The following is a 15,988-nucleotide window of genomic DNA, read 5'->3' as shown; positions in this document are numbered from 1 at the left end:
TCTGTTCTGAATGGGCACCCTTCAATCCTGAAGTTGTGCCCTCTTGTACTAGACTCCCCTACCATGGGAAACAACTTTGCCACATCTACTCTGTCCAGGCCTTCTAACATTTCGAAATATTTCTATGAAGTCCCCCCTCATTCTTCCGAGTTCAGCCCAAGAGCCATCAAATGTTCCTCATATGTTAACCCTCTCATTCCTGGAATCATGCTAGTGAATCTTCTCTGAACCCACTCCAATGTCAGCACAGGTCGCCCCACCTCTCCCCCCCACTTGCTCCAAACCTTCAGTGAAGTCCCAGTGTCCTTTTTATTAAACCCCCCATCTTCTCCTTCCACAGTGGAAGAGCTCCCTAATTCCCCTTGCTCTGAGAAACAGACAGCCCTCTGTGAGAGCTGTGTTAGTCTTCCCTATTGTGTGGGGAGCTGTGTGGGATTAGCAAAGCGAAGGCATCACAACAAAGCCCCATTCCCCTCAAAGCAAGAGCCATGCTCCCTCCAACGCCAGTGTGATGGTGTCTGTACCATGTAGAGACGTTGCTTAAGGCCTGAACATTGGCCTAGGTGCCAGTGACAAGCCTTCTGTCTTTCAAAATTAACTCCACAGCTTCTTTTCTGTGGGCTTGGGAGAGTAAATGGAGCTGAAGATCAAAAAAAAACTGCTGGAAGTCTGAAATAAAAACTGGAAATGCTGTGGGGGGTGGGGGGAAGATCAGCAGGCCGGGCAGCATCTGTGGAGAGAGAAACGGTTAATGTTTCAGGTCTGGGACTTCATCAGAACTGAGAACAGAGGAAGAAGTTGGTCTTGGGTAGCAGCGAAGGTGGGAGCGGATGATGGGTGGAACAAGGGGGAATTCCTCTGATCGGGTTAAAGTAGACGGGGCCCTTGGTTTAACGCCAAGCCTAAAGGATGGCAACTCTTGACAGTTGCAGCACTCCCTCCCTACTGCAACCAAGCAGCACCCAAGCCTCAAAAGCAAGGGTACAGGCCACAGAGGAAGAAGGCAGCTCCTGTGTTAACTCCCCACCCCCTCCTGGTGCTAGCGAGGCCAGTCATACAACAAACCTGACCCGGGGCAGTTGGCTTTGCCCGGTGGATCCGTGTATCTGATGGTGGTACCTGGAGAGATGGTTGCTGGTTGATTCCTGGATATTTTTTTTCCCTCTGTTTCCTAGCTTGGGCTGGACATGGAAGAACTGGAAGATATCGAGGAAGATGCGGGACTTGGGAATGGAGGTCTGGGCAGGTTGGCAGGTGAGGATCTCTCGTTGTTGTACTCTGATCAAGCTGCCGTTGTAAGTTTTTGTTTTAGTTCTTCTCATTTCACACACCGCCCGCACCCCCCCCGCCCCCCCCCCCCAAACCCCCAAGAAGCTGTCCTCTTGTCCCTCCCCCTATGGCACTTCCAGTAGCTCCTGTACAGTGTGCAGGTCCCGTTCCCCCAACGCAAGCTACATTCAACGCCTTGCAGAGCAGTGGGGACATCGCGGATCCCTGTTGCTGGCAGGGTGCAGGGGACACAGCCTATCAGTGTGTAAAGCAGAGGTTACAGACCACCTATCCCATTACTGTGGGAATGGTAGCCCCCTCCTCCTGGGTCCTGTGGCTATGTATCAGGATGGTGGGTGGGAGTGGCAGGACCCCTGTATGTGGAGGGCAGTCACTGAAATCGCAGACCACATTCCCTCCCCTCCCCACGTAATGCACTGGTGTGGGGAGCAGTGCGGACACCATCGCCCTGTTACTTCAGTCTGCCCTTCCAGCGTTCGATTGCAGGACTGCCCCCGCACAGTTTATGTACCATTCAGAAGAGAAGAAAGTATTTTGCATTTCCAAAGTATTTTGTATGACCACGTGATATCCCAGTGCTTTCCAATCAAACATGTTTGGATTGTAGGTCCAGTAACCCTAATGTCAAATTGGGGACTGATGTTTCTTTGTTTCAAACCCTGAAGTGGCTGACCTGTTCCTTCCCCTCCTCTGCAGCCTGCTTCCTGGACTCCATGGCAACGCTGGGACTGGCCGCCTATGGCTACGGAATCCGGTACGAGTTTGGGATCTTCAACCAGAAGATCTCCAATGGCTGGCAGGTGAGTTGCTTCATTCTTCTGCCAACAGTCCGTCTCAGTCTTGCAGCTGAAAGCCGGACTATAGAAAAGAAAGGATTGCATTTCTGTGGGGCCTTTTACGTTCCCTTCTGGATGCTCACGAGCCCCTTGCAGCCAATGAGAAACTTCTGAAATGCTGCCACCATTGTAATGGAGGAAACACCACTGCTAATGTGTAGAGCAGTCTCCCACCAATAGTGTTATAGTGGCCTGGCGCTAACTCCTATTGTGTCTTAATATATTTTCATAGTGTCTCCCACAACATAAGAAGCTGTTCAGCCCATCAAGTCTATGCCATCATTCCCACGAGTCCCATTAGCCCACTTATTTCCCTATAACCCATTCACTCTTAGACCCCAATCAATTCTCCCCAGTTCTCTCTGCCACCTGCCTAGACAGTGGCCAGTTAACCTACCAGCACTACTTTAGGATGTGAGAGGAAACTAGAGCACCTACTAGACCATGTAGTTACAGGGAAAACAAACAAACAAGGGGAAGTCGTTTAACACTGAGGTGTGCAGAAATTTCTTCTGGCAGAAGGTTGTGAGTCTCTGGAATTCTCTACCACTTGCAGGCTGGATCATCAGACGTATTTAAGGTGGAGGTAGAAAGATCGGGGAATTGGGAACGCCGGGGAACTGTCACGGAAGAGGAGATGAGGCCTGGGGCCACGATCATATCAAGTGGGGCAGGGTTGAGGGGCCGAGTGGCCTACTCCTACTTCCTTGTGTTCCACACAAGCAGCACCGAGAGATAATCATTGGCCCCGGAAGGCTCTTGTGTTCTTCGGAATGGCATGGGAGCATTCTTGTTCACTGTGATGGTAGCTTCCAATTTAACATCTCATCCATAATAGGGCATCTCCAGCAGAATGACAGTGCCTCTGTACTGCACTGGAGCGTCAGCCTAGTTTTTATTTGTGCCAAACCTCTGAAATCAGATTGTGAAACCACCGGTTTCTGATCTGAGGGACGAGTGCTATTCACTGAAGCTCCTCCAAGCTGGCATGAGGGGAGAAGGCATTTGGTAAATCAAGAGGCTAGAGATGCCAGGCTGTGGTTTTTAGAGGAGGACATTGAGAGTGGTGCTGTATTTGTGGTGGGTCGATTTGTGGGAGAGGGTCACAAGCTGATTTGTGGCAGTGGAGAGACGATGAGCTGGTTTGGTCTCAGAGAGCAGGAAGGGGAGCGCACAAGGATGGAACCAGAGAGATGAAGGCTGAAGCAGACCGACTATCATGACCCTGTCTAAAATAGAGATCAAACAAGGTGGAGAGAGGGAAGAGAAATTGAGACAGGAAAACAGCTTATCCCTGCTTTCCTGAACATATTCATAGCACACTGAAGAAGGTCAAATGGCAGCAGTGTGAACTCTCAGCACCTAAAGGTCACTGCGGTAATCCTGGAACAAACAGGTGGTGTTTCACTTGAAGGCAGAGCTGTTACTAAGCTACTCAGGCCTTCTGTAGCAACACTTATCTACCACCAACCCTTCCCCACTGCCTGTCTTTCTATTCTGCCGTCTCAGACCCACATCCTACTGGCTGACGGCTGACAGAGTTGAAGGCCTCATCTAGATCTATTTTAAAATAAACTATTACAAGCAGCTTCCTCTTCCTCTTGTCCCCCTGTCATAAGGTCAAAGTTGACTTTATTGTCACATGCACAGGTGCAGTGAAAAGCTTACTTGCAGCAGCATCACAGGCACATAGCATCAGATAAGCAGCATTCACAAGAAAAACATAAATTATACCCAATTATTTTACAAGAAGGAACACAATTAGAACAAAAAAAAAGTCTATTTTAGTGCAAAGTGATCCTAGTGTTGCAGTGATTAGGGTTGTGCCGGTTGGTTCAAGAACCGAATGGTTGAAGGGAAGTAGCTGTTTCTGAACCTGGTGGTGTGGGGACTTCAGGCTTCTATACCTCCTGCCTGATGGCAGCTGCGAGAAGGTGGCACGGCCCGGATGGTAGGGATCTTTGATGGATGTTGCCTTGAGGCAGTGCCTCCTCTAGGTGGTGGGGAGGGGTGTGCCTGTGATGTCCACCACTCTCTGCAGCTTCTTGCGTTCCTGTGCATTCGAATTGCCATACCAGACTGCAGTGCAACCAGTCAGGGTCCTTTCAGGTTATTCAGTGTTGCAATATTTTGATTACAGCCAGAAATGTCACTACAAATCCCTTTGGTCGGACATTCAGGGGATTGTATCGGCCAATCTTTCTGCTAAGACTTTTGTGAACATCCTTAATAATATTGCCCCAATAGTAATTGGCCTCCAGTTATCAGTGTTTTAAGATTGATTAGCTTGCCCAACTGGGGAATGAAGACTCTGCAGCTGTTCTTAATATTAGGTGGGATTCTGTATTCCTTTTGGGTTAAATGAGGTATTCAAGCTAAAATATTGACGTCCATTTTAATAACCTCCCCAATGACACCCCGTTCAGGCCCACAGCAGTATCTTTTATCAAAACTGTCAAGGGTATTTAAAATTGTGGTTGCACTGAAATGTTTTTAAAAGAATTTCATTATCAGCCCAAGATAGGCCCAGGCTAACTTTATTAATACCTGACTTGTTATTGAAAGCTGCAAATCAGGATTTAAAATGCATTTCTAAAACTTCAACACTTATGGGACCGCTGATGACATCAGGGCCACCCATTAGCAGTCTAGCAGGCCTTTCCTGACTTGTACATTATATGCATCTTCATACATTCACTCTTGCATTTAACAAACCTCTTCCTGACGCTTGGGTTGACCAGTTCCTTCCTCTTCCTTTCAAATAGGGGACCTGCAAGGGCCAAGCCTCACTGAGACTTGCTCAGCGCCTTAATGAGAAGAACTACAACTCTGCTCATGAGGCTAATGCACTTGTTTTTCACACTGAAATCGCCCTTGTCTGCTAAAATCTTAACTCCATTCAGTAGCTCACTTACAGGTACCCTGTCACCTGCTCTAACGTGATCCTGATGCAGGGTTTCAACCCGAAATGTCAACAGTTCTTTTCCTCCCTCAGGTGCTGCTCGATCCGCTGAGCTCTTCCAGTGGATTGTTTGTTGCTCCATATTCCAGCATCTGCAGTCTCTTGTGTCTCCATTACTTCCATAATGTTTGGGACGGGTATAGCCCCTTCACCAGAGCTATCTCTGCTCAAATCAGCATCAGCCCTTGCCTTGTTGCCTGAGACCTGACCATAAGCTCGACCTTCCGAAGTTTGTCTGAGACGTGTTTATTTGTCTTGGAGCCTATTTATGTTCTTTGTTCCCATGACAGTTAATGATATCATCCTTTGTTCATACAGGTAGAACCATAGAAGACTACAGCACAGAAAACAGGCCATTCGGCCCTTCTAGTCTGTGCCGAAATGTTATTACGCTAGTCCCATTGACCTGCACCCAGTCCATAACCCTCCAGACCTCTCCATGTACCTGTCCAATTTATTCTTAAAACTTAAGAGTGAGCCTGCATTTACCACGTCAGATGCAGCCTGTTCCACACTCCCACCACTTTCTGAGTGAAGAAGTTCCCCCTGAATCTTTCCCCTTTCACCCTAAAGCCATGTCCTCTCGTACTTATCTCTCCTAATCTAGGTGGAAAGAGCCTACTCGCATTTACTCTATACCCCTCATAATTCTGTAAACCTTTATCAAATCTCCCCTCATTCTTCTGCGCTCCAAAGAATAAAGTCCTAACCTGTTCAATCTTTCCCTGCAACTCAACTGAAGACCCGGCAACATTCTAGTAAATCTTCCCTGCACTCTTTCAATCTTACTGATTATCCTTCCTGTAGTTAGGTGACCAGAACTGCACACAATGCTCCAAATTTGGCCTCACCAATGTCTCGTACAACCTCACCATAACAGATGACCAACTTCCTTTTGTGCCCTTGCTGCTGTTACCCATACGAGGATGAACCACAGTGCTGACCAGCACCATTTTCACCCCCCCCCCCCCCCCCGAAACCCCTCCTACCCCTTGTGTTTCTTGCCCATCATCTGTCCCTTTTCTCCAATGTGATGGCCAAGGGTTGAACCTGTCAGCTCAAATAGAGTGATGACTGAGCAGAGTACCTAGTTTGCCCTTCCCAAGCCAGGAATGTCTTTTATGCAAGTTTCTTGTTTTTCATCCCATTAACTTTGAAGAACAGCTACTATTGCAATGTAGGGAATGCTATAGATGATTTGTGCATGGTAAGCTCTACAGACAGCCAAGAGATAGTTAGTTTGGTGACCTTGGTTGCGGGAAGACCATTGGACTTTGATTACTTGCTGGAGCTCTCCCTGACTGCCTCCCAGTAACATTGGTATTGGTTTATTATTGTCACTTGTACCGAGATACAGTGGAAAAACTTGCACACCGATCGTACGGGTCAATTCATTACACAGTGCAGTTACATTGAGTTAGTACAGGGTGCATTGAGGTAGTACAGGGTAAAAACAATAACAGTACAGAGTAAAGTGTCACAGCTACAGAGAAAGTGCAGTGCAATAAGCTGCAAGGTCACAACAAGGTAAACCGTGAGGTCAGAGTCCATCTCATTGTATAAGGGAACTGTTATACACAGTGGGGTATCACATTATCAAGTCTTATCACCGTGGGGTAGAAGCTGTCCTTAAGCCTGGTGGTACGTGCCCTCAGGCTCCTGTATCTTCTACCTGATGGGAGAGGAGAGAAGAGAGAATGACCCGGGAGGATGGGGTCTTTGATTATGCTGCCTGCTTCACCAAGGCAGCGAAATGGGATCTTTTACATTCACCCAGACCCTCGGTTTAACACCCTGTCTTAAAATGTGGCGCCCCCATCAGCTCCCTCTCTGAATGGTCGGTGAACATTCTGCAGTCTACTTCTTTGAACCTTGTGTCATGGCTTGTGGAAGCACGTTCCTGAGATCACGAAACCTTCCAGCTCCTGCGTGAATATTCTCACTGCAATCGGGTGATCGCTTTGTTTGGTCGGTACCAGTGACCTTGGGCTTCCTGCTGCCTGCCACTTCAACTCCCACTCTGACCTCTTTGCTGGTCTTCTCCAGCACTGCTACGACAAGGTCTGACAAGGCTCGAGGAACAGTTCCTAATTTTTTTTGTCTGGGCGTGTTACAGCCTGCAACATGCCCAGTTTAAATTCAAGTCCTTTCTTTCTGTTTGTATCAGGACTGTCCATTTGTGCTTGCTATTTTTTGTTTCCCCCTTTCATTTGTATATTCTGCCCTGCTCACCATATCCCAGATTGTACAACATCACCCAGACTTCACAACACTAGCAACACAGAGAGTAGCGGGCTCTGCCCAATACATCACGGGCACATCCCTCCCCACCGTCGGGAGTGTCTACAGGAGGCGCTGCCTCAAGAAGGCGACATCCTTGATCAAAGATCCCCACCATCCAGGCCGTGCCATCTACCATTGGGCAGGAGGTACAGAAGTCCCACACCACGAGGGTCAAGGCAGCTACTGCCCTTCAACCATTCGGTTCTTGATCCAATCAGCACAACCCTAATCACCACAGTTTAACAACACTATGACCACTTTGATCAATTTGCACTAAAATGGACTTTTTTTTTCTTTGTTCCAATTGTGTTCTTTCTTATATAAAAAAATTGTGTATAATTCATGGTTTTTCTTGTGAATGCTGCTTGTATGATGCCATGTACCTGTGTGCTGCTGCAAGTAAGTTTTTCATTGCACCTGTGCACACATGGACTTGTGCATTTGACAATAAACTTGACTTTGACATTACACAGACTAATGAATATAACTGTCCATTCAATGGCTACCTTATTCCACCCCATCAGACATTACACCCATTGCACTCGCCACCTTCTCTGCTTCTTGGACGAACTTGCTTTCTCTCCTTTGTTCCGATGAAAGGTCTTTGGCCTGAAACGTTAACTGTTTCTCCCTTCACAGATGCTGCCTGGCCTGCTGAGATTTTTTTAACCAGCATTTTCTGTTCTCGCGCCTAAACACTTCTGCTTCCTTTCTTCCCCTTTCAATAATTTGCTCCCTATTCCCTTGCAACATTTTTCAAATATATAACCCTCTATTTCAGAAGAATTGCTGAATTTGCTATTGTGAAGAATTCCACATTCAGACCCCTACTTTGTATAGGTGTTTTCTTTGCTCTATATCGGCTTTCCTTCCCTACACCAAAGAAAATCAGATCCTTCTCTATGAAGAGAAGCTAAGGGGTAGGTTCACAGTGCTTTCCTCTCCCTCCATCTTCCTGGCTGCTGATTTAATAACAGCATGTCTTGGGAGATGAGTCATCTCGGTCTTAAATGGCTTCCCCTTCTCCTTAGTCTGTGACCCTGGTCCTAGACTCTCCAGCCATCGGGAACAGCCTTCCTGCTACCTGCATCTATCCATCGAGAACAACCAAACCTCCAACTGGTGAATGGTCCCTCTGACTGCTCTCTGCCTTCAGCACTGGAGTTGAGATCCATAATCTTGGCAGATACAAAGAGTGGGAATTCATCACCCTGAGTACATTTCCACTCCCTGCCCTCTGGTAGTTCTTGCTCTGGATCCCAGGGATGACCCTCACCAACCTTTACGGATGCACCTTAGAAAGCATCCTATCTGGATGCATCACAGCTTGGTACGGCAACTGCTCTGCCTAAGACCAAAAGAAATTGTGGAGATTTGTGAAGGCAATCCAGTGCATCATGCAAAGCAGCCTTTGCTTCTCCCAACCATTGACACTCTTTACACTTCCCGTTGCCTCGGGAAACAAGCCAACATAATTGAAGACCCCTTCCCATCCAGGTCATTCTCTCTTCTCCCCTCTCCTGTCGGGCAGAAGATACAAAACATGCACCACCAAGGACAACTTCTATCCCGCTGTTCTCAGACTCTTAAATAGACCTCTCATATGCTAAAGATGAATACTTGATCTCCCAATCTACCTCGCCGTGGCCCTTGCACCTTTATTTGTCTACCTGCACTGCACTTTCTCTGTAGCTGCAACACTATGTTCTGCATTCTGTTTCATTTTTACCACCTCTATGTAACTTTGTATGGAATGATCTGTCTGGATAGCACACAAAACAAAAACTTTTCACTGCATCTCTATACACGTGACAATAATAAATCTGTGTTGCTGGGCAAAATCTCTCTTGTGCTACAGACGTAGAGGCAGGAGTAGGCCATTTGACTGCATCTTTTAATGAGATTCTATTGATCTTTTACCTGAGCACCACTTTCCTGCATTATCACCATGTCCCTTGATCCTGTTAATATCTAAAAATCTATCCATAGTAATCTTGGATATACTCAGTAACTGAACTTCTTGGTTGGTAATTGCAAAGATTCTCTACCTTTTTGGGTGAAGAATTCTCTTCTTTGTCCTGAATGACCCACCCCATAAATTGAGACTGTGATCCCTGCTTCAGGGTAACCTAACCACTGGAAACCTCGATTCTGCACCTACCCTGTCGAGTCCCTTGAGAATTTTGTACATTTCAAATGAGACCACCTTTCGTTTTTCTAAACGCAACAAAATATAGGCCTCCTTTTCTGCATCTCTTTGTGTATCGCCATCCTGGGAATCGATCTGGTGAAGCTTCGCTGCACTCTGTGTATCCCATGCGACCCCTTCACTACACAGGGGCATCAGGCTTGTATTCCTGATGCGTTCTCACTGGAGCCCCACATAAAGTGTATAAGATGATGAGAGGTATTGATCTTGTGGATAGTCAGAGGCTTTTTCCCAGGGCTGAAATGGTTTCCACAAGAGGACACAGGTTTAAGGTGCTGGGGAGTAGATATAGAGGAGGTGTCAGGGGTATGTTTTTTGCTCAGAGAGTGGTGAGTGTGTGGAACGGGCTGCCGGCAACGGTGGTGGAAGCGGATACGATAGGGTCTTTTAAGAGACTTTTGGATAGATACATGGAGCTGAGAAAAATGGAGGGCTATGGGTAAGCCTAGTAATTTCTAAGGTAGGGACATGTTCGGCACAACTTTGTGGGCCGAAGGGCCTGAATTGCGCTGTAGGTTTTCTGTGTTCTATAAGTGCAGCAAGCCATCTCCACCCTTGCACTTAATTCCTCTTGCCATGAAAGCCAAGATGCATTTTGCCTTCCTATGTGCTTGCTGAGCCTGCACATTAACTTTAAGTGATTCCTGTACAAGGGCACCCAGTCCCCACTGAGCTCCAACACATTTATCCTCTCAACATTTAAATACAAAATTGGATGACCTCACTTTTTCCGCATTATATTCCATCTGGCAAGTCTTTGACAGCTCGGAAAGGTTGCCTGTACCTCCTGTAAATCAAAAAAAAACACCAGATGCTGGAAATCTGATTAAATACTTAACTCCTGATGAAGGGTCTTTGACCTGAAACATTATCTCTGTTTCTCTTTCCATGGCAGCTGCCTGATCTGCTGAGTGTTTCCAGCATTTACTTTTTAATATATCCACCAGAGCCTCTCTGCCTCTTCCTCACAGCCAACACTGCCATCTAGCTTTGTACTATCAGCAAGTGTGGACATGTTACACCAGATTCCCCCGCCTCAGTCCAAATCCTTGATCTAGATCGTGAACAGCAGGGGTCCCAACCCTGATCCCTGTGGTCCCCACTGGACACAACCTCCCAGCCCAAGAATGATCCATTTATTCCTACTTTGTGCCTTTGCAACCAATCCATGCCACTATATTACCTCCAACACCAAGCGTAATAATTTCTTGTTTCACCTTTAATTACACCGTAGATTTGTCAGATGTAATTTCCCATACATAAATCCACGCCTCCCACCCAGGACATTCTCTCTTCTCTCCTCTTCCATTCGGTAGAAGATACAGGAGCCTGAGGGCACGTACCACCAGACTTAAGGACAGCTTCTACCCCACTGTGATAAGACTGTTGAACGGTTCCCTTATACAACAAATGGACTCTGACCTCACGATCTACCTTGTTGTGACCTTGCACCTTATTGCACTGCACTTTCTCTGTAGCTGTGACACTTTACTCTGTACTGTTATTGTTTTTACCTGTACTACCTCAATGCACTCTGTACTAACTCAGTGTAACTGCACTGTGTAATGAATTGACCTGTACGATCGGTATGCAAGACAAGTTTTTCACTGTACCTCGGTACAAGTGACAATAATAAACCAATACCAATACTTTGCTAGTGTTATTCAGTGCCCTATTACCAATTCCTTAATAATAGATTCCAGCATTTCCCCTACAGACGTCAGGTTAACTGGTCTAGACCTCCTTGTTTTCATTCCCTTCCCTTCCCTTTTTAAATAAAAAGCTTCAAATTCACTTCCTTCCAATCTAAACCATTTTAGAATCTGTGGAATTTTGGAAGCTAATGCTCAATGCGTCCTCTGTCTCCATAGCTACCTCCTAAACCCTAGGATGCAGGACATCATTCATGGAGATTTATTGGGCTTTTGGTCCCAGACATTTCTCCAAACTATTTATTTGTTCACTAATGATAATAATTTCTTTGAGTTAATCCACTATTTCCAAGAGATTTTGTCTTTTTCTGCAAAGACTGCCATAAAATATTTGATTAACTTCGCTGTCCTTTCCTTATTCCCCAGCACAATTTCTCCTATCTCGGTTTGGTCCCACATTAATAGTTTGTTTTCCTTTTTCTTTGTGCGTTTCTGTTTTCATGTTCCTTGCTGGGCTTCTAGTGTATTCTACCTTCCGTTTTCTTATAAGGCTTGGTACTTTTGCGAACTGTCATATTTTCCTAATCAGGCTTTCTGTTCTTGCTCTGACGACATTATGAGCCTTTTCCTTTGCTCTAATACTGTCTTTAACTTCTCTTCAGAACCATGGCTGGACCCATTTCCGGTTGTTTTTAAAAGATTTATATAGTAAATTATGTGTTCTTTGAAAGTTGCCCTTTGTTGGTTCGCTGTTACTGTAACCTCCCAGTCTATCAGAGGCAATTGACACCTTGTGCCTTGGTAGTTGATTCAGGTTTAAGACTTGATTTCAGATATAACCAAATTATGATCACTCTTCCCCAAAGCTCCCTTACTTACCAGGTCATCAATTGACCCTATCTCATTACACAACACTAAAAGAGCCTGTTCCCTCATTAGTTCCTCAACATACTAATCTGGAAAACTGTTTTTCCGCGGGTGCTCCGGTTTTCCCCTACATTCGATAGTTATGCCGATGTAAATGACCCCTTAGTGTAGGTAAGTGATCAGTGAATCAAAGGGAAGTTGATGGCTGTGAGAAAAAATAAGCTGCAGGGCTACTGAGGAAACCTTTTACACACTCCACAAATTCATCCTCCACATTATTACTGCTAATAGGGGGAGTGGGGCTAAATGGGAGAATGGATCAGCTCATGATAGAATGGCGGAGCAGACTCGATGGGCCGAGTGGCCGACTTCTGCTCCTTTGTCTTATGGTCTAATTCAGCTTCCCCACTCTATACGTAGATTAACGTCCCTGATGTCTGGGCTATTACCCTTGTTACATGCACCTCCAGTCTCCTGATGTCCTGCCCTACTGTCACTGTTTGGGTGCCTGTGAACAGCTGCTACCAATGTCATTGTCCTTTGCTGTTCTCAGCTCTACCCACCCTGATCAAACCCCTCGATTTTCCGAGCTAAGATCCTTCCTCTCTCCCACCTTTAGCCTTCTCTTTAAGATCAGGGCTCCCCACCTCCTTTTTCTATGACTTTCCTGATCAAGTATCCAAACCTTGATTAGAGATTAGACAAGATAAGACAAGACATCTTTATTAGTCACACATACATCGAAACCCACAGTGAAATGCACCTTTTGCGTAGAGTGTTCTGGGGGCAGCCCGCAAGTGTTGCCACGCTTCCGGCGCCAACATAGCAAGCCCACAACTTCCTAACCCATACGTCTTTGGAATGTGGGAGGAAACCGGATCACATGGAGGAAACCCACGCAGACACATGGGGAGAACGTACAAACTCCTTACGGATGGTGGCCGGAATTGAACCCGGGTCTCTGGCGTTGAAGTAGCGTTACGCTAACCATTACACTACCGTGCCTGCCCTTAGGAATAGTCAAGGGAAAGAAATAACTGGTGGGCGTTGTCTTCAGGCCACCAAATAATAACATTACAGTGGCACAGGCAACAAACCAAGAAATAGATGTAGTAGATGATGCGGAGAGTCTGCAGGGGGATATAGATAGGTTAATTGAGTGGGCAAGGGTCTGGCAGATGGAGCACAATGCGAGCTCATCCACTTTGGAAGGAAGAATAGAAGATCAGATTATTATTTTAAATGGTGAAAGATTGCAGCATGCTGTTGTGCAGAGGGTCTTTGCAACCGAGTCTTTGTAACGTCTATTCGGTGGTCCCCACTTATTTATTTTGCTATTAATTCACCTACCTGTGAGTATTCAGATAAAGGGCCAACAGGTTTTACATTTCCCTGTTCTGACTCGAACTCAAGGTATACTCTAATGTTCGTGTACACTGTCCCTTACAGGTTACACTGCGCTGTTTGCTGTGGGGCCCCTCTAATTGTTATCACTTATTTTACTCCCCAGCATTGTTCCGTTCATTTCCCCTTCCCTCCACAACTATTTGGTTTATACCCTTACTTATAGATCAAGGATTCACCAGGACCCTGTTCCCAACCCCATTTAAGTGAAGCTACCACAGCAGAACAGCTACCTTTTCCCCCACTACTAGAACCACTGTCCCATGAATTGAAATCCATCTCTCCCACACCAGTTTTCAAGCTGGGTATTCTGTTCCTTGATCTTGTTTACCCTCTGCCAATTTGCTCTGGTTACAACCCAGAAATTATAACTTTTCACGGTTCTGTGGTTTTCAGAATCAGGTTTATTATCACTGACATCTGATGTGAAATTTGTTGTTCTGCCGCAGCAAGACTTAAAGCCATAAAAATTACTATACGTCACTTAAATAAATAGTGCAAAAGAGGAATAATGAGGTAGGGTTCACGGACCGTTCAGAGGTCTGATGGCGGAGGGGAAGAAGCTGTTCCTGAATCATTCAGTGTGGGTCTTCAGGCTCCTGTACCTCCTCCCCGATGGCAGTAATGAGAAGAGGGCATGTCCCGGGTGGTGAGGGTCCCTAATGATGCTTTCCTGAGGCACCGCCTCTTGAAGATGTCCTCAATGGCGGGAGGTTGTTCCTGTAATGGAGCTGGCTGAGTCGACAACCCTCTTTGGTTTTCTGAATCCTTGGTGTTAGCATTCCTTCACAAAACCGCCTCCTTTGCCCTGTCCATCTCATTGGTTCCCACCTGCATCTGGATGACAGGATCTCTCACTCCAAGTTCTCCCTCTGGGCTGTAGAGATGTCCTTAACCCTGGCATCAGGCAGGTTCACCCTTGTAGCTGCAGAGATTAGTATCTATCCCCCTTACCATGGTTGTCATTACTTTCACCTGTATGAATCGAATAGTGGCCAGTTTACCTGTCCATGCTGCAGATTCTGCTCTAATTCGTAAAGAACTTCATACCTATTGGGCAAGTACAAGGACTGATGCCCCTACAATGCCCTCATTCTGTTTTTTATACCTTTTGCTCATAGTTGCACCTGTTTGACTGTCGACTGACCAGTCCTAATCCAAGGGTATGGCTGCCTCCTGGAGCCAAGTGCCCAAGTGACTTCCCCTCCCTGAGTGTCCAAATCTCAGGCTCCAGCTCATCAACACTGACCTGAAGTTCCTCGAGCCACAGACCCTTACTGCAGCTACACATTGTCACACATCCCAATTGATTTCCATCAGCTCCCACATACTGCAGCTGCAACACGTAACCTTTTGCTGCCACATGGTATGGTAGCGTAGCGGTTAGTGCGATGCTATTACAGCGCCAGCGATCGGGGTTCGATTCCCGCCGCTGTCTGCAAGGAGTTTGTACGTTCTCCCCGTGTCTCCGGGCGCTCCGGTTTCCTCCCACATTCTAAAGACATACAGGTAGGTTAAATTGGGTTTAAAATGGGCGGCGCGGACTCATTGGGCTGGAAGGGCCTGTTACCACGCTGTAAATAAAATTTAAAAAAAAATTTTAAAACTTCTTGTCCAATATTTATTCAATTCCTTCATGGACACCTTGCTGTTAGCTGTGGGTTTTTGGGTTTAAGCTCCCAGTTCTTTGAACCCTTTTTTTTCACCTGATGTCATTTAAGCAGTTCTAGCTGGTTACCCAATGGCTTTGCCCTGTGCTCAGTCAGGAGAGGGTAATAACAATGAGAGGGGTGTCTGTCATCAAACACCCGCACGTGATGAGGGTATATGAGGGGTGGCAATGTGCCCTCGTTAACTCTGCAGTGGGTGGGCTCCTTCCTCCCTGCATGGGATGCTGGGGTGGGGGGGTGGGGGGTGGTGTGGCTCATCGCTCGGTGATAGGCTGATACCCTGACCCAGCGCTGTGTCAACAGGTGGAGGAAGCCGACGATTGGCTGAGGTTCGGAAACCCCTGGGAGAAGTCACGCCCAGAGTACACCATCCCCGTCAACTTCTACGGCCGGGTCGAGTATACCCCCGAAGGGGTCAAGTGGGCGGACACACAGGTAAGAGGAGAGCCCTGGCCTCTATTCACCAATAGCGATGCTATCCCAAGCCAGGCAACACAGAGTACGCCCGGGTACAACCCAAACAAAGTGCACCTCAACGCAGCACGTTCTGCACACCCCAAAATGGTGTCTAGACTTCTGGAGTAGTCTAGGCACCATTTCCTATATGGTGTCCAGACCTCTCTGGAAGTCTAGACACCATTACAGTCAAGGAAGCAAATTGCACGATTCCTTAAACTGCAAGGGAGTTCCTTGCCAGGTAATCTCCAGGTGAGGGGTGAATGTTGGCCAGTGGATGAGCAGAGGAACGCCCACTATCTTCCTGCTGTCGTAGCCATGGGGTCGTTAGCATCCGCCCAGAGGCCAAGTACTCAGCA

General features: G+C 46.7%; 1 protein-coding gene across 1 annotated transcript in view; it reads left to right on the top strand.

Moving 5' to 3' along the window:
* The window catches only part of LOC127587002 (glycogen phosphorylase, muscle form), an 88,840-nt gene that overhangs the window by 25,023 nt on the left and 47,829 nt on the right, over nt 1-15,988 (top strand). Inside the window, exons 3-5 of the mRNA XM_052045096.1 lie at nt 1,176-1,254; nt 1,987-2,090; nt 15,477-15,608. Coding sequence (XP_051901056.1) covers nt 1,176-1,254; nt 1,987-2,090; nt 15,477-15,608 — 315 coding nt within the window. The remainder of the gene's footprint in view (nt 1-1,175; nt 1,255-1,986; nt 2,091-15,476; nt 15,609-15,988) is intronic.

This window comes from Pristis pectinata, chromosome 38 (genome assembly GCF_009764475.1).
Source record: "Pristis pectinata isolate sPriPec2 chromosome 38, sPriPec2.1.pri, whole genome shotgun sequence".
NCBI classification, from domain to species: Eukaryota; Metazoa; Chordata; class Chondrichthyes; order Rhinopristiformes; family Pristidae; genus Pristis; species Pristis pectinata.
This window is presented reverse-complemented; position numbering and strand designations above follow the sequence as displayed.